General features: G+C 42.1%; 1 protein-coding gene across 2 annotated transcripts in view; it reads right to left on the minus strand.

The window, feature by feature from the left end:
- Window positions 1-27,248, minus strand: part of UXS1 (UDP-glucuronate decarboxylase 1) — a 91,943-nt gene that overhangs the window by 41,240 nt on the left and 23,455 nt on the right. The window contains exons 2-6 of one of the 2 annotated variants that reach the window (XM_053588155.1): window positions 20,069-20,096; window positions 18,676-18,724; window positions 17,543-17,586; window positions 13,470-13,530; window positions 1,934-2,114 (exon numbers count right to left, since the gene is read on the minus strand). In XM_053588155.1, the coding sequence (XP_053444130.1) occupies window positions 1,934-2,114; window positions 13,470-13,530; window positions 17,543-17,586; window positions 18,676-18,724; window positions 20,069-20,096 (363 nt within the window). Of the gene's footprint in view, window positions 1-1,933; window positions 2,115-13,469; window positions 13,531-17,542; window positions 17,587-18,675; window positions 18,740-20,068; window positions 20,097-27,248 lie in introns of both variants that reach the window. The other variant, XM_053588154.1, reaches the window with a different exon arrangement.

Raw genomic sequence — 27,248 nt, forward strand, 5'->3', positions numbered from 1 at the left:
TTGGATTTCTTTTGTGAATTAACATGTCAGAAAGTCTAACTTTTTTTATGAACCAAAGAAATGCACATTGAACCACTAGTTTCCAAGCAAACTTCCAAGATATTTTTATTATTATTTTTAAAGATAATGCTCTTTGCTGCTAAGGAGGAAGTGAAATAGATACCCCCATACAACAAAGACATATTAATATATTATAAAATTTATCTTTAGACTATTTTTACTGAGAAAACAAAACCCAAAGATATTTATAACAAAACACTGGAGAAACTGAAATAAGTTTAAATAAATTATGGTATAACCAAACAGTAAGTAGTACTCAGTGATTATACTGGCTCTTCAAGACACTTTTTACCGCTACAGGAAAACTTCACAATTTGGTAAGAATGGAAAAATGCAATATCTTGCACTATCCATGGAGGAGAGAGGTGATGGTAGAAAGCTTGGAGTTGGACAACCTGGGGCTGATAACGGCCTTACAACAATGGGCAGCTTCCAACCTGACTGCGGTTTTCCCTATTCACACGCAGCATTGGGGATGACACCTCTTGGCTTTCGTGGCTTTGGTCAGATTGAAGCGAAAATGAATGTCTAGTCTGTGTGTTCCTAGGGGCTTCTAAAACAAGCACCTGCTGGCAGCTCTCACCTGCACACCTGGGATGAGGATCTGGGAGCAAGGAGACCTTTCTTCTAGAAAGGGGAGCAAGGGAGACTCAGCGCATTGAGTCTACCTAAGGCCCCGGCATTTATTTCTGGTGGCTGCAGTTTCTAAAGTACCATAAACTATGTGATTTAAAACACCAGAAATTAATTTTTACACAGTTCTAGAAACCAAACACCTGAAAACAAGGTGTCAGCAGGGCCACACTTCCTCCAGGCACTGGGGAGAATCCCTCCTTGCTTCCTCCAGATGCTCCTGAGCTCAGGGCTGCTTAACTCCTCTCTCTGCCTCGGTCCTCACGGGGCCTTCTCCTCCTCACCCCACTTGTCTGTGTCTATACCAATTCTGTCTCTTATAAGGACACTTATCCCTGGAGTCATGGCCCACCCTGGTGATCCAGGCTGAACGCTTCTGAAGCTCCTTAATCACACGCAAAGGGGTCTGAAGAAGGAGGTCCGACCTCTTCTTCCATAGAGGTCATATTCAGGTTCCAGGGTTAAGACACATCTTCTGCAAGCTACCACTCAACCCACTATAGACTTAAGCCATAATTCCTCTAAAGTGGTAAAGTTACTAGAGGACTTCAAACACCTGTAAGATGTCATTCACTTAGAATTCCATATCAGCTAACATCCCATAGGCAGTTAAAAGCAATGGCCAGGTGTCAAAGACTCCTTAGGCAATAGGGATAACATCATAATCCAGGGGTTTATAAACAACAGAAATGTATTTCTCACAATTCTGGAGACTGGGAAGTCCAAGATCAAGGTTCTGGCAGATTCACTGCCTGGTTAGGGCCTGCTCCCTGGTTCAGGGAGGGTTCCTTCTCACTGCGTCCTCGCCAGGTGAAAGGCTCCAGGGAGCTCTCCGGGACCTCTTTTATAAAAACACTACTCTCATCCATGAGGGCTCTGTCTCCATGACTGATCACTTTCCAAAGGCCCCACCTCCTTATCACAGAATCCCCATCACCTCGGGGATTTCAATATAAAAATCTGGGGAGGACGCAGACCACAGCAGAAATGGATTACACAAATGCTACTTCAACAGCTCCGTGAAGTTCAAAACCAGAGGGCACCAAGTAATAGTGAAGACAGATATTCTACACTATTCTACAGAAACTAGCACAGTGGCTTTTACACAGTAAGACCATTTCAAAAACAGAAGACAACATATAATTCCATGTGGCTGACTCAGCTTACCCTCAGGATCCAGTCACTCTGGCTATACCACCTCTCCAGTTCTAAATGGTAATAGTGTACAGTTTTCACCCACCTTCAATGTACAGAGGCTCCACCACGTCGTGGTTAATCAGCTCAAAGTTCTCATGTCCAATCCAGTGCTCCACGTTTCTCTTCCTGCCCGTGAAAAAGTTGTCCACCACGGTTACTTCATGGCCATCCATCATCAGTTTGTCCGTAAGATGGGAGCCCACAAACCCCGCACCGCCGGTGATCTGCATCAGGACAGTGTGTGCAAAACATCTCAGAAACACATGAGGACACGGTGATGATGGACTCCATGGAGAGACGTTTTTGACTTAAAATTTGGGAGGAGGAGAGGGAAGGAAGATGGCAAAGGTTTTGAAGCAACATCTTTTACTCTTACTCTTACTGCAGAGCAAAGTCTGTAAACTCCCAGAAGCCTGAAATTTCAAAGCATCCTCCAGTGAATAATATAAAAAAACATAGTTACAAAAAAAAAAAAATCATAGTTACTTGTTTAAAAATGTCTTCCCAGACAGAGAATTTCACATCATCGGAAGGTTCTTGTTTTATAAAAAGAGGGATGCTGCAGACTGCTTATGTGGTTGTATTGCCGCCAACTTTTATCATTACTGCAGGGAAAACTTGATTAGCAAAATGCAGATTTAGTGAATTATCAAAAAAATGCAGGCCCAGAGTGGTGGCTTACGCCTGTAATTCTAGCACTCTGCGAGGCTGAGGCAGGTGAGTTGCCTGAGCCCAGGAGTTCGAGACCAGCTTGAGCAAGAGGGAGACCCCATCTCTAGAAAATAGCCCAGTGTTGTGGTGGGTGCCTATAGTCCCGGTTACTCGGGAGGCGGAGGCAAGAGAATCTCTTGAGCCCAAGAGTTTGAGGTTGCTGTCAGCTATGATGCCACCACACTCTACCAAGGGTGACAAAGTAAGACTATGTCTCAAAAAAAAAAAAAGGCAATACTTAAATTGGACTCAAAAACTTTATGAAAACTAATATAGTTTTCAAAACTATCTTTTATTAGAGAGATGAGATCCTGCTCTTTTGCCCAGGCTATAGGGCAGTGGTGTGACCGTTTATAAGAACAAAGTGATAAGCAAGAGATACTGTTTATGGACTAGAGCCCTAAGTAATTATGCTCTACTGTTCGGTTCCTTTCTGAGTGTCAATGTGAACACAACGCAGTGTCAACTACCCAGGCAGACAGTAAAAGGATGCAGCTATGAGGGGTCACGACAGGAATTCAGCCACAATAGAACTTGAACCACCACAGATGCAAAAAGTCAATTGTGTTTGAACAAAATTTTTATGTGAACAAAAAAATGCTATTGGAATTAAATAGTGTAACAGGAGAGGGCACGATACAAAAAGTGCTTCATCTTGGGGCTGGCTATAGGTTGTGGCAGTGGAAAGAATAAGCTCGGTAAACACACTTGGGACTGTATTTTCTACTGAGTTCTATTCTCCAACCCACTGTCTCTTCACAAAAATTCTTATTCACTTTACCTTCTTGTTTCAAACTAAAAAGTTAATAGTAGGAAAACACCGATTCTTTTTACCCATAATAAAAAGCAAAGAAACCCCTAGGTCTATGGTTTTAAATAATTCTCCATGAACCTCCTGTTCAAAGGCAATCTCAGACACCATGCACAGTGTTTACCAAGGCTGAAAGAGAACAAAGCCACCTGGGTAAAGACTATCAGGTAGGTGAGGGGTAACGTTAGCTGACGCCCAAGAACAACCCACCATCAACCACCAAGTAGATAGATAGTCATGTATGCTCTGATGCAAACACCAACAGAATAGCTTAAAGCCAAGTGGCTCAGAGTCGACCTCCTGGTGCTCAACAGCTTTCAATTAACTGAGAGCATCATTTTCTAAATCCCTCTGCTTAAGATAAGAGATTGATACCCAGAGAAGCTGGGCTTTTATCTAAAACCCTCAGATCATTAGTCACGATAAGACTAACGCTACACTTTTTTTTTTGGAGACAGAGTCTTACTTTATTGCCCTCGGCAGAGTGCTGTGGCGTCACAGCTCACAGCAACCTCCAGCTCTTGGGCTTAGGCGATTCTCTTGCCTCAGCCTCCCAAGTAGCTGGGACTACAGGTACCCGCCACAACACCATTTTGTGGTGGTGGTTCTTGCAGTTTGGCCCGGGCTGGGTTTGAACCCGCCACCCTCGGTATATGGGACTGGCACCCTACCCACTGAGCCACAGGCGCTGCCCTAAGGCCTTGAAATCGTCCCTATAAAATCAACTGAAATGAAGAAGTTAAAGCTTTGCTAGCAGCTTAAGTTTTGCAAGGTATAGCCATAACTGAGAATTAACCAGCTCCTGCTTTTTAATTCGCTTCCCTGTAAGTGCTTACTGCTTACAAGTCTGGTCACAAGATTTACATCTTCCCTAATGCTTCTATGTTTAACACTTCTATTGTGGAACCTAAGACTATCTTCTAAGGGGTATAGAATTCCTATGGACCCAATGATACCAACTGGATCAGTGACTCACACTATAGAACTGTCTCAACACAAGAATGCAGTTTCTACATCCCCAGATCTCACCCCAGACCCAACCAGCAGCACTGTCAATTCCTTAGTCCCCTTGTCCATCAACTTCCATTCAAAATTCCCTGCCTAGAACTGCCCAGGAAGTGGATTTGGGAACATCTTCCTGTCTTCCCGTTCAGCAGCCAGTTATGAAACTCTTTTCTCGGCTGTACCTGTGCGATCTCGGTGCACTGGCTCTTTTCTGCACAATGGGCTTAAAAAGAACCCAGTTGAGCAATAACACTCTTCCTGATCACACGCTCACGCCATGACCTGTCAATGTGTCTGGCTTTGGTTTTATCTTCTACATTCTACTGGTACACCTGAAAAATGATGATGAAAAAGGATTTTCTGGAAAAAATAACTGAATTCCAAATTTGACTTACCACGAGTGCTTAACTCATGGGATGGGACTTCATTTTATCTTCATTTTATTGCATCATTCTCAGTTTTCTATGGTTTTCAAATGCCAAAAAATTACAGCTTTTTAAAATAAATGAACCCCTTTTACTATACCTCTATATATCTAAATGCAAATGTTTCTGAGAATAAGATGTTGCATGGCATTCTATCATCATCCCTGCACCTAAAACACCTGGTGGACAGTACAGAGACAGCAGAAATCCAGCACACAGAGCCTGCAATCTTTACTAGTATTAGTAGTGCTGTACAATCATGGGAAGCACCTTAGCATCGAATAAAATGTGTTTGGAATTGTTTTTCTAGAAACAGGCCCTTCTGTCTGAAATACTGGAAAGAGTTGTATAACATAGCTGGGTAGTTACACTATCTTTTGTCCTAATCAGTTTCAGGCCATTAGGCAAGTATTTAGAATGGAAGGAAACAAAACAAGAGGAAGCTTACCACTTACAAAGCTTCATCAGGAACACTAATCACAAGCACAGCCTCTGAATAACAAGGAGCTAACACCCCAAGACAGTAGTAGAAAAGAGGTAACACCCTTACACTGAAATGGACCACAACTTACACAAGGTCTGTGGCTTTACAACATTTACACCCATCCCCATGTACTGTTTTTCTGGCCTTTGCAGGAACTAATAGGCAGCTGAGCAGTCCAGTTCAAAGCAGCATTCAAACTCATTAAGCTTAGCAAATTAGCAAAAAGAATGTATTTCAGAACAAACCTCTTCTTTTTGTGGAAGCTGCCCTAAGGCTTGAACGATTACCAAAAAGGCTTTAAGTTTTAGCAACAAAATGCCAGACGTGATACTAAATGACTGTGAAATGGGTTTGAACTCTGAGAAGACAGATCAGTGAAAAATACGAAGTCCATTTGTTGTGGTGATGTACAAAGTGAAATAGATTCTACAAGGCTCAGAATCAATAGGAAGATCACTCCACGTGGAAATAAGAACACCCCAGCAAGACTGTTCAAGGTTCTTGTATCGGTGTTGCCATGGTTTAAAGGTATCCTCCAAAAAGCATTTGTTGGTAACTTAATCCTCGGTGTAACAGTGTTGGGAAGTGGAGCTTAATGAGAGGTGACCAGGAGCAGGTTCATTATCCAGGAGTGGTTTCCATAAGAAAAATGAGTTCTGCCCTTTTTGTCTTTCTCGCCTACTCTTTGTCCCTCCACCACAGGATAAGAAAGTGCTCCCCAAATACCAACTCCTTGATCTTGGATACCCCAGCCTCCAGAACCATGACCCAATATAAATTTCTGATCTTTATAAATTACCCAATCTTAGGTATTTTGTTATAGCAGCATAAAATGAACTGAAGCAGAAAACTGACACAGGAGAAATGAGCTGTTGTTATAATAAATAACTGAAAAGGAAGAAGCAGCTTTGGATCTGGATGAGAGGCAGAGGCCGAGAGAATCAGGAGAAGGCTGGAAAGGCTTGGAGTGCCGTGAATGTAGCACTGAAGGCTATTCAACCAGGGGTACAGGAGAAGAGAGCTAGCTGTACAGAGTCCAAGATGACTTCAGAGGGTGTGATCAGAATGCTGGTAGAAATACAGGCAGAGAAGGCCATTCTCACGAGGCGTCAAAGAGGAACAAGGTATTAGAAATTGGAGTAAAGGTCATCCTTATCACAAAGGATGTGTGTCCGTGTCCTAGAGCTTTATAGAAGGCAGAACTTAAGAGTGGTGAGCTAAGAGAGCTTGTGAAAGAAATTTCTAAGCAAAATATTGAAAGAGTTGCATAGCTTCTTTTTACTGCAAATAGTAAAATGTGGAGAAAAATGATTCAACGAAGGAATTTATAATTAAAAGGGAAACAAAGCAAAGCTGAACAAAAAAAATCAGAAAATCCTAAGCCTAGCCACATAAAGAATGAAAGAGTTTTCAGGGCTGCACCAATAGACCTTTGATAACGGGATTAGCACAGCCAGAAGGAAGCCGAGTTCTAGTCATCAAGACAACGGAGGAATGACCCTAAGGCATTTCAGAGATCGAGGAGGCAAGCTAGAAACTGGAGGATAAGGTCTCCAGAGAGGTGCTCCAGGTCAGCACTCACTGCCCTGTCCTGCCTCTAGGCTCTGCTCCCTGCATTTCGGCTCAGTGCTCCTCAGACACCACAGCCATGGCTCAAGCCAAGCCCAGGTGCGGCTCAGGCCACCACTCTGGAAGGTATGGCTGGTTGACAGAATGCAAGAGCTATGGGGACACTGCTTCCACCATCTACATTTCAAAGGATGTATTGGACAGCAAGGCCCCGACAGAGAGTTCTCATAGAGGTGAAGTTGCCACTAAAACCCAGAAACTGTAGAGCTACCAGCGTGGCCACTAAAACCCAGAAACTGTAGAGCTACCAGAGTGTAACACCAGCCTAGGGAAGGTACAGATACATGATTCAGACTTGCAACAACAGCTGGGTAGACTGAGCCCAGGAAAGCCACAGCGGCAGGGCAGTCTGAGGCCTTGAGGGTCTCCATCCCAGTGTACCCACGATACGGGACAGGGAGTCCCAGAAGACAATCTGGAGCACTAAAATCTGATGCCCAACTTGTCTTGTTGGGTTTTGGACTTACTTGGGAACAGGTACCCCTTTCTCCTTGTCTAGTTCGCCTTTTTAGAATGGGAACCTCAACCCTATGCCTGTCTCCCCCTCGCATCTTGGAGGAAGATAGCTTGTTTTGCTTTCACAAGCTCACAGCTGGGGGAATTTGCCTAGGATGAATCATGCCTTGACTCTCAACCATATGATGCTGAGATGAGACTTTGGATGTTTGAATTGGTGTGGGAAAGAGTTAAGACTTTGGGGCTATTGGGATAGACTGAATGCATCTGCATGTGAAAAGGGTATCAATTTTAGGGGATGGGGTGGAATGCTATGGTTTCAATGTATCCCCTAAAAGGCATGTGTTAGAAACTTAATGCCCAGTGCAGCAGTTTTGGGCAGTGGGACCAAACTGAGAGATGATTAGTCCATCAGAGTTCTGCCCTGATGACTGGATTAATGCCCTGTGAAAAAGTAAGTTCTGCATAAAAGAACGAGTGTGGCTCCTTTTTTCTCTTTCTTTTCTCTTTTCTTCTGCAATAGGATAATGCCAGCTGTTTGATACTGGACCTCCCAACCTCCAGAGCCACAAGCCAATGAATTTCAATTTATTATTAGCCACCGGGCCTATCTGTTACAGATAGCAGCACAAAACAAACTAAGACAAGTGCATACCACTAGATTTTGTGATCAATCTGGCAACCTGGCGACAAAAACATTAAAAAAAAAACTTTTCTCTGTACTTGAGATAAGAATATGTTTCTAAACTCATGTTCAAATGCACATACCTTTTTGATACAGAAGAAATAACCCCTAAAGTGGGACAAAAGTATTAACAGACTTTAGAGTTTGCTTAAGCTGCGACTTACACAAGCCACCTCGAAAACGCAAGAGACTTCGATAATTTACAAAAGAAAGGAAAGATTGTATGAGGTAATAATCTAATACCAATGCAGGAATAACAGTATTCTGGGGGGACATATAGTCCTACAACCCAAATGATGGGTAAAAGAACATGAAAACTCAACCTGTGTACTTATCATTTATATACTAAGGTCATAGATGAAAAATGTCTTATAGAATGACAATGTACAGGCCACAGATCTGTTCTCCCCCAAACAATCATTAAGTGATAAAGTTATTTTAAAATGTAACCACTAGAAGTCTCTGGAGAACAGAAACTGTGCGGTCACTCACACCTGTAATTCCAGCACTCTGAGAGGCTGAGAGAGGTGGATACTTTGAGCTCAAGGGTTCAAGACCAGACTGAACAAGAGTGAGCCCCTCTCCCCCAGTCCCCACTAAAACTAGAAAAACCAATCAGGGGTTGTGGCAGGCACCTGTAGTCCCAGCTACTTGGCAGGCTGAGGTAGGAGGATTACTTGAGCCCAGAAGTTTGAGGCTGCTATGAGATAGGCTAACACCATAGCATTCTAGCCCAGGCAATAGAGACACTCTATCTCCAAAAGTAAGTAAATAAAAATCTCTGAGAACAATGATGAAAAAGAAAATAAAATGTCTCTAGAAACTGCCTCAAACGTAACTTAAGTAATGTTTATTTAAGAAGCTCTAAAATTGAGTGAGAACAGCAAGTCTGTGACACAGGATCCCGTGCCCCCCAGTGCAGACTGTGTGTGCTGGATGCAGCCAAGAAAACAGTTAGAAAATGGGGATCCCAGTCAAGTGACAGGGTATCTCACCAGGAAGGACATGCTCTTCCCAGGCAGGGAAGGCTGAGGATAATGGACTGCAGTCACCTGGGGACTCTCACAGGGGACAGATGACACCCCAAGAGAAGTGTGACAAAGAGACCAAGAACCCCAGTCTTGTCAGATAATGCAGAAGTTCACCCTGTAGCTCCACAGCAGAGGCCCAGAGGGTCCCCCTGGGAACAGGTAATAAAAATAGAGCACTCTAAAGCTCTCTCCAGGGGAAATTACATTGTTTGAAGGAGAAAGTAGGGATCATCAGTCTAAGAGGGTGGTTCTGGTACAAATATCTTTGTTAATGCAACCATAGGGTACAATGTGCTGGTTTTATATACAATTTGAAATGTTTTCAACAAACTGGTCAACATAGCCTTCACGGCATTTTCTTAGTTACTGTGTGGAAACATTTATATTCTATACCTAGTAAATTTCACATGTACCCTTGTAGGATGCTTCCCCCTGCTTCTTCTTGGGCTACAATTGGGTAGCCTTTCTTATGAAAGCTATAAATTGGTATCATAGTAAGACTAAGTACATTGGATACTTTTTCTTCCATTCTTGAGATACTTTGCTAAGAAGAATATGTTCTAGCTCCATCCATGTAAACATGTAAGAGGTAAAGTCTCCATCTTTCTTCAAGGCTGCATAACATTCTATGGTGTACATATACCACACTTTATTAATCCATTCATGGGTCGATGGGCACTTGGGCTTCTTCCATGACTTAGCAATTATGAATTGGGCTGCAATAAATATTCTGGTACAAATATCTTTGTTATAATGTGATTTTTGGTCTTCCGGATATATACCTAGTAGAGGAATTATAGGATCAAATGGCAGGTCTATTTTTAGATCTCTAAGTGTTCTCCAAACATCTTTCCAAAAGAAACGTATTAGTTTGCATTCCCACCAGCAGTGTAGAAGTGTTCCCTTTTCTCCACATCCATGCCAACATCTCTAGTTTTGGGATTTTGTGATGTGGGCTAATCTTATTGGAGTTAGATGATATATCAAAGTAGTTTTGATTTGCATTTCTCTGATGATTAAGGATGATGAGCATTTTTTCATATGTCTATAGGCCGTGAGCCTGTATTCTTCAGAGAAGTTTCTCTTCAAGTCCCTTGCCCAGCCTGCGATGGGATCGCTTGTTCTTTTCTTGCTTATACATTTGAGTTCTCTGTGGATTCTGGTTATTAAACCTTTGTTGGAGACATAACTTGCAAATATCTTCTCACATTCTGAGGGCTGTCTGCTTGCTTTACTTATGTGTTCTTGGCTGTGCAGAAGCTTTTTAGTTTGATCAGGTCCCAGGAGTTTCTTCAATTGCCTAGGGGATCCTCCTCATATAATATTCGCCCAGGCTGATTTCTTCAAGAGTTTTCCCTGCATTTTCTTCTAGTATTTTTATAGTTTCATGTCTTAAGTTTAAATCTTTAATCCAGTGACAGTGTATCTTAGTTAATGGTGAGAAATATGGGTCCAGTTTCAGTCTTCTACAGGTTGCCAGCCAGTTCACCCAGCAACATTTGTTAAATAGGGAATCTTTTCCCCACTGAATGTTTTTAATTGGCTTGTCAAAGATCAAATAACGGTAAGTAGCTGCGTTCATCTCTTGGTTCTATATTCTGTTCCATACATCTACCTCTCTGTTTTTGTGCCAGTACCATACTGTTTTGATGACTATCAATTTATAGTATAGTCTGAGGTCTGGTAGCATGATTCCTCCCTGCTTTGTTTTTATTTCTGAGTAATGTCTTGGCTATTCGAGGTTTTTTATGATTCCATATAAAACAAAGCATTATTTTTGGAGATCTTTAAAGTATGACAGTGGAGCTTTAATAGGAATCATTAAAATTGTATATTGCTTTAGGCAGTACGGACATTTTAATAATGTTGATTATTCCTAGCCATGAGCATGGTATGTTTTTCCATTTGTTAACATCTTCAGCTACTTCTTTTCTTAGAGTTTCACAGTTCTCTTTATAGAGATCTTTCACATCCTTTGTTAGGTAAACTCCCAAATATTTCATCTTCTTTGACACTACTGTGAACAGAATAGAGTCCTTGACTGTTTTTTCAGCTTGACTATTGTTGGTATATATAAAGGCTACAGATTTATGGGTGTTGATTTTGTAACCTGAGACACTGCTGTATTCCTTGATCACTTCTAAGAGTTTTGTAGTATAATCCCTGATCTTTTCCAGATATATAATCACGTCATCTGTGAAGAGTGAAAGTTTGATCTCTTCTGACCCTATATGGATACCCTTGATCGCCTTTTCTTCCCTAATTGTGATGGCTAAGACTTCCATTACAATGTTAAAAAGCAGTGGCAACAATGGGCAACCTTGCCTGGTTCCTGATCTGAGTGGAAATGATTTCAATTTAACTCCAGCAATGGGAATATTAAAAAGGAAAAGGAAAGGAACACAAAAAACATTCAAAGAAATAATACTTGAAAAGTCCCTAGAATGGATGAACACATTAATCTACATATTCATAAAGTTCAATGAAATGGAAGTAGGATAAGAACCAAAAAGCAAATAAATAAATAAGTGCACACAGATACATCATACTGAAAATACTAAAACAAAAACAAAGACAAAACCTTGAAACCAATTGTAGTAGGTTGAATATTGTGCTCCAAAATTCATGTCCTTTCCACAGCTCAGAATGAGACCTTATTTGAAAATAAAGCCCTTGGTGATGCATTTTATTAAGATGAGGTCATACTGGCTTAGGGTGGGTCCTTCATCCAGTAGGAGACACACTCCAGGACTCACCGGATGATGGAAGAAGAGACTGGCGTGATGGCTCCACAAGCCAAGGATCGCTAAGGACTGCCAGCAACACTGGAAGCCAGGAGCGACTCTGCTGCAGAGGGAGTGTGGCCCTGTAACACCTTCATTTCAGACTTACAGTTCCAGAACTGTGAGAGATTAAATTTCTGGTTTTTTAAAACCACTGAGTTGGTGGTAACTTCATCAGCAGCAGTAAATGATGGGGATACTTCCTGAAGAATGCGTCATTAGGAGATTTCATAACCATTCAAACGCATCACACAAACCTACATGGCACAGCCTACTACACACCTAGGCTGTCTGGGATAGCCTGTTGCTCCTAGGCTACAAACCTGTACAGCATCTTACCATACTGAATACTGTAGGCAATTATAACACAATGATACTTGTGTATTTAAACATATCTGAACATAGAAAAGGTAAATAAAAGAAAAAGTTATATACCTTCCTGCAAATGCAGCTTTCAGGACTAGCAGCTGCTCTGGGTGTCTTATAATCACCTAATTTCCTATTTGGTAGTTTTCCTGTGGATTCCAGTTACTGTCTGGCATGACTTGCTTTCCGTCTGATGAACATCCTTTAGCATAGCTTGTACAGTAGGTTTGCTAGCAATGAATTCTCTCATTTGTTTGTTATCTATGAATGTCTTCATTTCTGAAAGTTATTTCTAGTTGGATGTATGATTCTGGGCCACCAGTTTCTTTTTACATTTTGACTATGTCATCCACTGTTGTCCTCACTGTTTATTATCATATTGAGGTTCCTTGTGTGGGACAAGCCATTTTTCTTTTTCTGCTGTATAATTTCCTAGGGATGTTGTAGGAGTTATCACCAACTCACTGGATCATATAGAACTCTTAGGAAAAAAACACAGTAAGTCTTTGTAACCTCAGATGAGGCGACGACTTCTTAAATATGACACGAAAGTACAGTACACACACAAGAAAAAAAAGACTTCATCCACCTTAAAAACTTTTGTGCTTCCATAAACACCATCAAGAAAGTGAAAAGACAACCCACAGAATGGGAAAAAATACTTGCAAATCATTTATCTGATAAGAAACTTGAATCAAAAATATACAAAGAATTTCTAACTCAATATTGAAAAGATAATAACCCAATTAAAAAATGGGCTAATAATCTGGATAGACATTTCTCCAAAGAAGATACAGAAATGGACAGTAAGCACATGAAGAGGTACTCAGCATCGTTAGACAAATGTGAATCAAAACCACAGAGAGGTACGTAACTTCACACTATTCAGGAAGGCGACCATCAAAAAGACAAGCGGTGTTGACCATGTGTAGAAATTAGAACCTTCAGAGACACAAAGTAGTTTTAGTGGTTGCCTGGAGCTGGGGAAAAGGGAAATGGAAGTGACTGCTAAGGGGTGCAGGGTTTCTTTTGGGGGTGGTGAAAATAGAACAGAATAGGAATGTGGCGCTGTTACACAATTCTGTGCACATATTACAAACCACTGGACTGTACTCCAAAAGTCTGAATATTTTTGAGATTGTGAATTATCTCTCAATTAATATTACAAATATTAATCAGATGTGCAAACTTACCAGAATTCTTTTACGATCCTTTTCTGATAAAAACTTCACTGGTGGGTATTTCTGGGTAAAGCTGTATAACAAGAAGGGATTAAAAAAGAAAAAGTCATATCTCATTCGAGTATTTTCTCCTCCCACCATCAAAGCAAATGCCAGCTGTCTGAACTGTTGTTGCCGTTTGCTCCTTCTCCTTAGTCTGAATGCCCGCTGGAAGAACCAAGGTGTCACTGGCTAACTCAAGTTCAAGAACCGGCTCCCTGTTTAGAATCAAGCAAAGGATATGACTTGAGATCCTAATGCTCCAAAGCAAAAATTTAAAAAGCTACAGGCAACCAGCCACGCTAAAGTAGAGCAGGCATAACCTCTACTGGTCCAGTTAAAAACATACAAGGGGGGGAGGTGGCATTCTCCTCTGCCGTTATCAGGGCCAGATGTAAAGAACAGCTTTTGTGGACTTATGGGCCCAATGCTGAAAGGCTGCCTTGCAGGAGAAAGGATGTCAGTGAAAAGTGTCTCCTGTTCTGGGCAGTTTCACAACTGCGGCATCCCCTCCCATGGGTTAAAGGTCTGAACATCAGCACTGTATGTCTCAAACTCTCTTCTCTGATTGCATCTTAAGTCTCACCTCATCTTTTGATGCTCTCTTGCCCCCCTCCACCAAGGTGCCACGGGTCCCCAACCCACACACATGTTCAAGGAGCAGGGTAGCATAATCAACATATAAAACATCCAACAGCAGGTGACAAATGTAGCTTTGAAATATACATTCTTTATGTGATTCCATTAGGAGGAAGAGTGCTTTAAACAAAATCCAACAGCTCCACTTTGTCATCATTACTTTAAAAACAAAGGTGCTGGCCCAGGGCACTGTCCCCAGCACAGGAAGGGCTCTGGGACACAGAATGTGTTTCCTTAAAGGCCACTGAAGGGAGAGGACCTTCAGTGGCAGGTCATTAGACAGAGGCCCTTGAGCAGGGGTTTCTCACCTCTGAAAAGCCTGGAAGCTAGCGTACACTGGAGCGAGAGGGCTTTCTTTTACAATGCAGATGGATTTCCCAACTAAACATTTCCAAATTCTCAAAAAGTCAAGTTCGCCTTACAGTCTACAAAATCAGATGGAGAGTCTGAGGGCATGGGCAGGAACCCTACCCTTCCCCCTGTGTAGTTTGGTGGACCCCACGAGAGCCCCTCAAGACCACCCTGTACCTCAAAGCCTCCCACTCTACCTAGCACCTAGTGGGAGAAACAGCCCCCTTCATTCAGGGCTACCCCAGTGCTTCTAGCTGTCTATAGCAGTGCTGCAGGAGTGGAAAGACTGGAGGGAGGGCACAGATGCTGTGTTTGCCTCACAAAACTTCTTGTCGGTCCATCTCCTTCCTCAACTGCTTAGCTGTAAATCTTAGCACTATCTGCAGGTACCCCTCACCCGCCCTTCAACTTCCTTAGCTCTGCTGAGCTCACATATGCTGTCTCTAGCCTCAGTTCTCAAGTTCCACACCCACCCTGTGGCACCACTGAAATTCTCCTTCCTTCCCACCGCGCTGGCAACATCTCCGACTCGTTACTTCCCTTCACTTGCTGTGGGAGTTCCTCTTCTACCTTCTGTCATTTCAGAGACAGTGACACACAGGGGAAGGGCACAGAGCTAGCTTACACCCCAGCAAGCAAGGAGTTGGGAGAGAAAGTGATTCTGCAAGGAGCCGGGGAGTGCGGCTGCGCCACGGGCATCCCAGAAGCGAGCACTATTTGGCTACAAAAAAAATGAGACATAGTCTCACTCTGTGGCCCTGGGTGGAGTGCTATGGCATCATCATAGATCACAGCAACCTCAAACTCTTGGGCTCAAGCGATCCTCTTGCCTCAGACTCCCAAAGTGCTAGGATTACAGGAGTGAGCCCCTATACCCAGCCTACAAAAACAAATTTTAATCCAAGTTGTGAGGTTAGAACAGTGCCCATCTGAAAGCTTAAAATGAAACTTGGTGTGCTATTTATACCAGGAAGAAAACAGAAAACTGTTTTATCATAGGAAATGTACTTCCAAGAAATAAAACTGAAGCAAAGGCACAGTTGCCCAACACAGGCAGGGGTGGAACTAAAAATTACTTTAAACCCAGAACGCTAAAACTTTCAATATAAAAAATGACAAATAGGCTGGGTTGCTTGCCTTGCTTCACTTCAATATGTAGCAACCAAGTTTTAGATTCCACATGGATGATCGAGTTATTAAACTTCCTTTGAGACATCTCTCACACACAAAGCCTTGAGTCCCAGGATGGGGAAAGCATCCTTCAGACCTTCTTTGGTACCATTTTTTGGTAGCCCTGCAGTCAAAGGTGGCAGAGCACGGTGACCCAGAGAGCGCTCTTGGCTGGGCCACATCCTTGGCCCATGGCCTGGTGCTGGAGAGCTCCTGCTGACCTGACCCAGAGCTGGGCGGTGGGCACAGACTGCTTAAAGGCCTGCAGAGGTGAAAATCCCACCCAATGGACTGACTTGTCCACTGAGTGTGCAAATGAGTACCTGTTGTACCCAAGGCATGAAGTGTGAACATTCCTAAGTGTGAGAGACAAGCAAGTGAGGCAGAATGAAGTAGGAACCACATAATGGATCTTTTCTTACCTGCCCATTAATCCTTTACTAAGTATTTTATGCCATTCCAGACTCTAACTTTACCATTTAGTAGGCTAGCCAGCAAGAAGTACTCTTATTTAGAATCTAAATTATTGTTATCATTTGCTTCCTATTCAAAGAATTTTCTTTTTTTTTTAAGACAGGGTCTATCTCTGCCAACCAGACTAGAGTTCAGAGACATGACACAGCTCACTGCAGCCTCAAATTCCTCCTCTCAAGTGATCCTCCTACCTCAGCCTCCCAAGCAGCTGGGACTGTGGAAGTGGCAGCTATGCATGCCTAGCTTTCTTTCTTTTTTTAAATTTCAAATTAAAATGAAGGTACAAATGTTTAGGCTACATTATTTTTGTTTTTCTCTTTTTTTAGAGATCAGTGTCTTACTGTATTCCCCCAGCTGGTCTTGAACACTTGGCCTTAAGCAATTCTCCTGCCTTGGCCTCTGAAAGTGCTGGGATTACAGGCATACAGCCACTGTACCTGGCCCATTCAAAGAACATTTAAAGATACCAAAATGAAATTTCACAAATGACATATAATTCAAGTATTAAGAAATAGGGTGTGGGGTGGCGCCTATGGCTCAGAGCAGTAGGACGCCGGCCCCATATACTGGAGGTGGTGGGTTCAAACCCGGCCCCAGGCAAAAACTGCAAACAAACAAACAAAACAAACAAAAAAAGAAATAGGGTGTGATGACAGGGAAGCAATCCACATATAATCCACTTAGGATTCCACAGAGATTCTGTCGGTTTTTTTCCCTACATAAATATAACCTATAACTTTCAAATGTATGTTTGTTTCTTGGGGACCACATAGCTCAATGTGACAAACACATCAAGAAAACATACTTCCAGTTACATTCTTATTTTGCCAGCATCAAGATGGTTGTTTGATCATTCTTATCAAAGTAGAATGAGAAAAACAAAACTAGACAGAGTTCTACCAATTTCCACCACCAACCTTGCCAGTGGTGTCTACTCTGTACCTCTAACTAAGACAATGACGTAGGCTTGCTGGTCACCTGTCTTGCTCACCATTCTGAAGAACAGAAGCATTCTAGAATGAATAACCAATTAGCAGACCCAAGAGGCAAATGCCCACCCTCTATCCCTATTGTACAGGTGACTCTTAGGATTTGACACGAATGAGTTAGTGTGAGTTCTTAAGATTAAATTCTAACTTGTGCTTTTCAGAACATCGCAAAAGTATCAAAGGGAATCACATAATTCTCATATTTCAAGAGATCTTGTTTGTAAGCTATTGCCTGTGGGAAGTTAACTGATTGACTCATTCTTCTTTTCATAAATAAATGAATATTTTTGGCCAAAGAAAATTATCACTAGTGAACAGACTTTCTTTTGAACAATATAAAACCTGCCTTTCATCTTTCATTTTATAGAATTACTCAGTTGAGATGAACCGTTATTAACTATTGACCTTAAAAAGTATACCTACCTTTTTTCTAAATCTCTGATTTTCTCTCTTAGTGGTTCAACAAGCTAGAACGACAACCAAAATCAATTTTAAAATAAAAACACAGTCCTCAACCACTTTCTTCCCATTCTGCCCTTTCAGAAAGGGCAACATGCAAAATGGGGATTTTTTCCCACAAGTTCACTTCCAGGTTGAAATTAAGATACACCATTTGCATCACAATGTTAGAAATGAGCTAGTAAATTGCATGTTAGAACTCTTACTCCCTAATGCTTAAGTCTGAAAAAATTAATCTTTATACTCACTCACCTTACTTGGAAAAATGTAAAAAATATTTCAGGTTCATTAGAACAGGAAGAGCAACACTGTGCCCTCTTTTGGGGAAGAATCCCCTAAGCACAGGTTATAAAAGCCTAATATCTTCTTCCTGCAATTACTATATATTCATGTTATCAGCTGCAGCACAGAAACTACAAGCTGTCAGTCAGCCCACATCCACCTGTGGACGCAGTGAGCTTGAGCAGAAGAGCAAACCAAGGGCTTCCCTGTGCCGCTGAAGTTGGTTCAAAGCCCAGCTGAGTGACCTCCCAATCCCTCCCCCACCGTGCTGCAATAGTCTAGCTGTACCTACATTTCTTTATCTACAAAATATAAACAGTTATTTTAAAACAGGGGCTGTATTTAAAACAGAGGTGCTTGCATTTAGTTAAGCAGAGGTGTGACTTCCCCACTCTGCGCCTATAAAGATGTTTCTATGTTCTAGCAAGTGATTTGGGGCCATTTTCCTTCCAGCATCTGCTTGAGTGAATGGATATTGGTACTGGCTTCCACTTTATAAAGGTAATCACTTTCCCTTCTCTAAGAAAAGCTCACCTGAAAAGTCATGTTAAAGCCTAAAACCATTTTGATCGTAAGGTAGAATTTGTTTTAATAAGTCGCACCTTTATAAAAAACGGACCAACAGTGACAGAATCTGCAACTTACAGGGTAACACACAGAAAACCTCCTCTTAGGGGAGTCATTTTTTTAAAGATGACTTCAAAATCACACAGAACAACATCCAGCTACCACAATAAAGAACACAGCACAAGCAAAGGAAGTGGAATTGACAAATACGTCAATAAAACAGAAGCAAAGAAGGAAAAGAGACTAACCTCTTCGATCTTGCTCTCAATTTTCAGGTCGCTGTTTTCTTGGATAGACCTGTTGAGTAGAAAGCTATAAAACTGAGATCAATGGAAAGGCTTTGTGACTTCCAGATGTTTCTGAACAAATGACCACAACACAGCCCCGGTGCTGCAGACCACCTCCCCCTCCTGCCCACCTAAGCATCAGTTGATGTACCAATCCCTCCCAGAAGGGGAGGTTCCACGGGAACAGGAGACCACTGCAGAGACCAAGTTACCTTAAATCCATCTATGAACATAATCTGCATTACCTAGTGAACTGTTTTCTATTGAACTAAAATTATCTCACTTCCATGCTACACCCAACAGGGGATTTTAAATTAGAAGCAGGAAGTGTCCACAGGAGTACATTCTTGTCCGCTGGGCTTTCCTGCAGATTTAATGTAAAATGGAGCTTTCTAAGTAAAACCATGGAGTTCCTTTAAATGAGCTCTGAGCACCCCACCTCCCCACACACAGCTGCCTTTGTCCAGGGACTTATACAAGCCCTGGTGGTAGAAAATGGATCAACACAGCCCCACCCACCTGGAAAAAACAACTACACCAGAAAAGCCTCCTGGGGGCACAGGAAACACCTTTACCCTGAGTAGACTTGAGTAGTGATTTTAAAACCTCAGTACCAGCTTAACCATCACAATTGTGACTGTTATTCTTACATTTTTTAATACCACATAACAAAGTGGTATTAAAGAGTGTAATCTCTCTTTAAGTGGTAAACTGTTATAAACAGCACCAAATTTGTTTTTGCAATGAATACTTATCACTTTTTTAAAATTGGTTTTTTAAAAAAGGTTTTTTTTTTTTTTTTTTTTTTATTTGGTAAAGAGATAATTAACACAAGGATTTTATTTTTGCAAAAGTCTCTTGCCCTATTAAGAAGCTTTAACTACACACAGGCCTAACCCCGGGACAGACAGGTGGTCTCAGCAACCACATCCACCAGAGCTCCCTGGGCCAACCAGCTGTTACCCTAAAACAGCTCCCTTCTGAAAAGGCTTTGCAAAAGCGCCTCAGTGTTGTTGCTCCAGCCATCCAGAAGTGCAATGTTCATCTCAGAAGTGTTAAAGCTGGGCAGGGTTACCCCTGTATTTCCTACAGGAGGAAGGGAAGGGCCAAGGTGGCCCACCATTGCTTTACATCTGTGCTTTACTCAGGAAAAAGTTAGTATCTGCTAATCAGCTGCATTCCTGGAGAACACCCCCAGGGGAAAAGCGATGGCCCAGATGTGTGAATAACAAACCCCCCATTTCACTTTTTAAAATTATTCCATAATCAACTCACAACATCAAGGGTATGTATGTGCCAAATGAAGTATGTTCAGAAAACCCAAACACAATACCAAGTAATTAAAAACAATTACCTCATGTTAACGAAGTTGCCCCAAACAGCTGCAAGAAAAAGGTAAAAAAAAAAGTCAATATCTAAGTTCACAACAGTCAGAGATTCCAAGTGATAAAATTTTAAATTTTAATCAACATTTTAAAGTTCATTAAGAAAATTAAGTTACAGTTAATAAAGGCAATAAAATGTACACTTTGCTTTTAAAGAATTAAGTCCTATTAAAAAGTTAATAGTGGGAAATGCAGCCAGTATGTCCTCCCTGAAAAACAAACAAACAAAAAACTGAAATAAACAATATAAGTAAAGAATTTATTTGGGTCAAGTTTGAGGAATGCAAGCCAAGAGCATAGATTCAAGTTGCCCTGAAATACACTTTGATTAGCAAGTTACTAGTAGGCTTTTAAAGGAAAACAAGAGGCAATTCCCAAATTATTTACCAAGAATTTACATTGAAATAACACCAGGTACCAATTAGCTATGCTTTGTTCTCTGTATGTGAGTCATTACAAAGTTTTGACCTACAAGGAAATCAAGAAATGTAAAATCTGCATGGACAGAAACAAGGGAAGCCCTCCCAGAAACACTAATAGGCCAAGCAAGGTGAAACTTTCACAGGTGAATCAGAAAGGACGCTGTAGACTGTGTTTCTGGGACATGAAATAATGGACCACAACACAGTCTGTTTCAAAACTTTCGTAGTGACCCGATGTATCCCAAATTCCAACAAGTGAGGCAGCTAGTTTGTAGTAAAACATCTTCAAGCAACTGCACTCAGGTATTAGGGGTGGGGGGTGACTTAAGTCCCATACTTAGTTCTCCCTGGGCCAGATAAATCTTGCACACCTAAGACTGCTCTGGGCTACCTTTTGGGGTTTAGAGTTCAAGGGTGCACATAAACAGGATGTCCTCCACCTCTGAGGAAGAGCCAGTCACAAAAATCAAAAAACCACATAACTTAAAGAGACCCTAGGGTTCAGCACAATCTCTCCCTTTAACTGTTGATGAAAGCAAAACCAGACTGGTTAAATAATGGCTTAAATTTGTGCCTTAAGTCCCACAGGGGTCCACCTTTTCTCAGCACTTCCCACCCCCTCCCTTCCATTCCAGCTACTTGTCCACTGGTCCCCCTCTGTGCTTTCAGGTACCTGCCAATGTCATCAGATGTCTGTGTTCAGCTGGCTGTCAGCACAGGTGCATAATTAGCCCAACAGTGAAATCTCTACCGTGGGTGACTTTAAAACATAATACTTGACCATGGGTGCTCCCTTTAAGTTACTGAGCAGAGGATTATTCCATAAAGAAACCACTCCTATAAAGAAGTGGTCCTAATGTTTTGTACACATTCCTACTTGGCACTCATGTGGCCACTCACCAGATACTGAGGGCCTCCTAAGGGCCAGGTGCTGTAGGTGCTTCTGGTACTGGGGACAAAGAGCACACACAAACACCCTCCCTGTCTCCCAGCTGGCAATTTTATGAACTTGGTAAGGCCTCAAGGTTAGAGTCTAATAATCCTAGCCATCTTCACACTGCCATTTTCTAGCACACAGTAGAGGTGTAATGATTACTTATTAATTCCATGTCTAAAATCATACCCCCATAAGAAATCCCCATTGTTAAGAAGGGGAACATGAATTCCATAAAAGCACATCTCTTGTCTGTGCTTTAAAAAGATAGCAAAAGATAACTAAATAAATGAAAGCATCAAAAAGTGGGGAATGGAAGAAATTAAAACAAAGTTCCACTAGATTAGCTCTTCATTAAAAAAAATAAAAATTGTGGGCGGCACCCATGGCTCAAAGGAGTAGGGCTCCAGCCCCATATGCCTGAGGTGGTGGGTTCAAACCCAGCCCGGGCCCAAAACCACAAATAAATAAATAAAAATTTATATCTTTGGACTGTTTGGTTTTGAGTATTATTCTCTGGAAATAAGTATATATACAGGAAAGCTGCCTTCACAAATATCATGGTCTTCTTTATAATCACAAATGAAAAGGAATAAACTAAAATACTCCATAATTAGAGGACTGCTGTATACATTATGATATAGCCAATTGATGAAATCAGAAAGCTGTTAAATATGACTATGAAACCACAATGTAACATGATAACACAGTTGTGACAGTACCATACCAGATGAAAAATACATATATAGTATGATTTTCACTACTAAAAAATACTTTGGAAAAAAACACCATGTGGAACTGCCAAAATGCTGAGTTTAAATGTGACATGAGTAATTGTTTATTTTTCCTTGTACTTAAATGCTAAAAAAGGAGGGGAGAGATTTTTAAACCCTTGCTCAACTCCCTGCCCCTGGTCTCCTGTTCTCACCTTTCCAGACACCTGGGTAATGTTTGGGCCAGTCCTCAGCTCAGACACCACGCAGGCTGCCACCACCGCCAAGCCCACGAAGATGATACGGGGGCCACCAGGTGTCAAACCCACCTGCACTTTCATGGTGCTGCACCTCCAGTAAACATACTGTTTCATTTTGATCTTAGGATTTATTTAACTGCTTAGGAAGTAAAAGAAGAAGAAGTCTTCCCCCCCGCCCTTTCTGTGCTGTGGAACTGTCTACTTCTTTCTTTTTTTTTTTTTTTTATTAAATCATAGCTGTGTACATTAATGCAACCATGGGGCACCAGAACTGTCTATTTCTTTATGGGCCTTCTGGTAGGTGGCACATTTCAGAGGTTTTTCAAATTATTCCATGGTTATTAGTTTATTCATTTTTTTCTTTGCAACCTTTGAGTCATTTTAAAATGTCTATTTCAGTGATGTCCTTCAATCCTTCTCCTTAGGCCACTTCAGAGCACTGATGCTGCCACCTGTCCTGGGCACCTTCTTCTTCCCTGACCACAATCTCTGGAGCCCTCTCCCCTTGGCCATTGGTCCTCCTTGAGCAGCTCTCCCTGGGAAAGCAGGTGAGGATGTGCTTCCCAGGATCGGCCCTGGGGAATGATGTCTGGGACAGAGCTTCACCTCCCTTTACAATTGGTAAGAGTAGATATAAGTAGACATGGTCCAGATCCACTTTGCGGCTCAGACCGCCTCTTGCACCTGTGGATATGCCTGGGGACGTGCACCTGAAGAGGACAGTGTCATAAATCCCTCTCCCCCTCCCCATTCAGACTTACACAGCCCCCTGCAAGGGGTTCTCTCTGTAAGTGGTCTTCTGCACATTCACACCTCCAAGGAGCACCTGAGCATTTCAATCTCAGGAAAGCATCCTCAACCTCCCTTCCCGCTCCAGGGGATACTGGTGCACCGCCCCCTTCCACCACACGCTTCAGTACACATTTTGTGCTAACTGGTGGCTTACAGGTGGTCTCCCTGCGCAAGGAGTTGTTTTCCTGCTCACATTTGTAACACCAGGCACGTGTGGTCCAAGCACTAAAATTACCTCAGTGTATGCCAAGGAATTTTTTCCTTTTTCTTACAACATTTATCCCTTATTACTTTTTATCTTCAGAAGTTTTATAACCAATTAATCTTTACAATGTTTTTATATCAAGTGTTCTGACCTCGTTTTAACTTCTCAAAAGCTCCATCTGCTTTCCTCTGGAGACCTGAAGAGAATTCGGCACTCAGTACAGAGCAAAGCAATACAGGACACGCACACACACACACACACAAGCAACAGGCGAGACATAACCCCTGCATCACTGCGAACTTACTCCAACGAGGAAAACCACAAGCAACTTCCAAAAAGCATAAAGCCCTGCTCCTATAGTTTTAGGGACAGTAACCAGGAAGGTTGCAGGGCATAAATTTTAAAAGTTAAAACACCACTGAAAATTAATATTTCTTTAACAATTTTGCAACCTGCTTGAGTAACCCTGACCCACTTTACGTTGCCTCTCAGGACATCTAAGTAGGTGCTAACTAATAGATGCACTCTAGAGTTGAACTGAATTACACCCACTATACATAGTATCAGGAGTCATTATCAAGAAAAGAATTAACATAAAAAAAATTCACTATTATTGACAAAGGGCTTATAAAATGAAAATCAGTGGGTCACCTGCCTCCAACTCCTTATGCAACAGGGAAGGTCAGCTGGGATGCTGTGTCCTGGAATATCCCCTATGCCTCTTTGCTATTAGTAACATCATGCATCAGCCACGTCCCAGGGGAAAGGTAAAAGGCCTGGAGTACCTAGGAAAGACCCACCCTCACAGGTCATTTGTAAGGAAATTCTTGGCTGGCCTCCCATAAACAAGGATATGCAAATTGTAATTTTGGGTAGCAGGCTAAGCCTGGCTCCTAAATCAAGTCTATTGGACTCCAGCTCAAATAATATTGATTCTAAGCTTATCTTCCCAGGTGCAGTACAGCGACAAGAGAAAAACCATTCCTCTCCCCACTGAGATATCTGCATAATCTGTTCTTCCTTTCCTTAAAAGGTTCACCTTATCTTATGTAAAACGCAGATTCGTAGGTCTCACAAGAATGTAACTATCTTGCTTCACTACCCACCCTCCTTTCTTTGCTTCTTCCTGCGGGCCTTCTCCCCTTAAATACTGAGTTCCCAAATCCTGCTTAGAAAAAAAGTCATAGATTTGTCTGTGGCTTGTGTTTTTCCCAGGCACACCCTCAAATTTTGGCTTAATACACCTTCATTTATGGGATCTTTGCCTCAGTCACTTATTTTGAGTTGCCAGGCTTAATACCGAATTCCCTTACACAGTTTTTAAGATATATTAATTTATTCTAATTTTTAATATAAAAATACATCATATGCAAACTGAGGCAAACCAGTTTCACAAGTCTCATGTCTGTATGCAGAGCAATCCAGTTCAAGAAAATCTATCACATACACATTTTCATTTGGGTAAAAAACTGAGTTACTTCTAAGGATATGTTGAGAAATGGGGTGTCTTTTTCCAACAAAGAAAAAAATTAAAATACTAACCCCATCCTTTCATAACTTCTATGAGTACAACTTGGTTTCTTAAATATCAATCAGCTATTACTTGAGATAAATTCTTTTAGAGCACAGTTTCTCAATCTGAAGTCTGTGGATCTCCATGGATTCCTGAATGAATTTCAGGAAGTCTAGATGGGGAAAATATCTTACAATGTAAAACCATGTGTCCACAGCTTTTAAGAGACCACAAGAAGTTCAAGACCCCAAGCAAATTAAAAGCCACCAATTCAGAATCCATAAAAGCTTGGAATTTTAAGAGGCACATTTGTTTCAGAAGAGGGACACATCCTGAGTCCCTGAACACAGAGAAAGCAAAGTCTTCACTAGAAATGCAAAACTGGGCAGCAATTTCAAGGGCCCTATTTTAAGTACTCTTAAACTGCTGGATCACACAAAATTACCATTTCCATTTTACACCTGTCTGTTTTAAATGGCTGCAATATGCTGTAGCATGTGTTTATTGGGCATTCTGATCACTATTTTAAACTGGCAGCATATGTACTTATTATACTTAGTCAGAGGAAGAAGTGCAAGCTAAGGAAACTGACCCCACCTCCCCACAGGCCCCTGTACAACACCGCGTGCAGGCCATAAACAATACGACGTCCCTCATAGACAATATGACGTCCTAGATAGCAGTGAGCCAATGTTCAGTGACATGGGCCAACCCCCGACCATGTGGGGACTCCATGCAGGCTTTGCCTTCCTTTTCCAGTGTTTCCTAAAATTCTTCCTTGCTCATCCACCTGCCATTCATGCAGCAAACTCAATGCTATCCTGCACACACCACTTCAATGTCTGGCAGGCAATGTGAGGCTTGTGACAAAATGCAGCACCACATACAGGGTGGCCCCCAGAGAGGAGGGCCTAGAGAAGGCTCCCCAAAGTCTCAGTTGGCTGACAAGACCTGGAGGCATCCACCTTAAACCATTCTTGCAAAGAAGGTGGAGCACTGCCTTAGGCTGGATGCTGGGGAACCTACGCCCTCCATCAGAAACCCAGGCCTGCATGACTGCCCCAGTGGCAGGCAACATAGGGCACAAACACAGGGCAAATGCAGGTGTCTTTACTGAGCCCCTGCCAGAAGGAAGGCAATGTGTCAGGTCTCACATCAAATCCACCCTTTACACCGAGAAGGCTCTCCAGGATGACAAGGACAGACTGAGACCAGGCAGGGTAGGGGGTGGGACAGCAGAGACAGATTCTCCAGTCTCAACCAATAAAATCCAGGGTTTTCAAGGCCTGCAGGGCCATACTCAATCAGAATCTCTGCAGAGGGGCTGCATCCAGATTTTACAAGTGTCCCAGGTGACTCTGACCCAGAGAGGGTAGATAACTTGCACCTTATGAGATCTGGGGACCTGCCACCACCACTTCTGCTCACATAGTCCAGACTCAAGCCACTCTGCCCATGTCTTCCCTCCAACTGGCCATGACGCACTGACCAACGTGCCACAGAGTCTTTGCACTCACTCTTCTGCCAGCTGCCTCTTCATCACTGTCCCTCTCTCAGTTTATCCAGAGCTCAGGTCAAAGAGGTCTCCTCCCCAATCTATCTGTAAGAATACCCCCACATCATCCAAAGTATCCTCTTCACAGCATGTATCTCTAGCTAGTACACCCACCTGTTCATCTAAAAGTCTGTGCTCACTGTCTGTTTCCCCCAGTAAAACAGAACCCCCCAAACAGTCAACATTTTCTATGTTTTGTTCAGTGCTGTTACCCCAGAGCACTGATATAGATGAATATAGTAAATGCTCACTAAATATCCGCTGAAATGATCAATGAAAGGTTCCCCTAAATGGGAATTGCTGTTCTGAGGCAAGAATCAGCAAATTCTTTCTGTAAAAAGAGCCAGAAAGAAAATACTTCAGACTTTGCAGGCCATATGATCTCTGTTGCAACCAAACAACTTCAGCACTGCAGGGTGGACACAGTGAAAAACAATTCATAAAAGCCTGGCTAGCCCCCATATAGCCTTGTTCAAAGACATGGAAATTTGGATTTCATACAATTTTCAGGTATTGAGAAAATACAGTAGGCCAATATTCTCAACCTTCCTAATGCCGCAGTCTTTTTGTGTGTGTGTGTGTGTTTTTTTTTTTTTTTTTTTTTGGCCAGGGCTGGGTTTGAACCTGCCACCTCCGGCATATGGGACCGGCGCCCTACTCCTTGAGCCACAGGCGCCGCCCCAATGCCGCAGTCTTTTAACAGTTTCTGTGGGTTGCGACTCACAGGTTGAGAACCACTGCAGTAGACCCCCCAT

Source organism: Nycticebus coucang, chromosome 4 (genome assembly GCF_027406575.1).
Source record: "Nycticebus coucang isolate mNycCou1 chromosome 4, mNycCou1.pri, whole genome shotgun sequence".
NCBI classification, from domain to species: domain Eukaryota; kingdom Metazoa; phylum Chordata; class Mammalia; order Primates; family Lorisidae; genus Nycticebus; species Nycticebus coucang.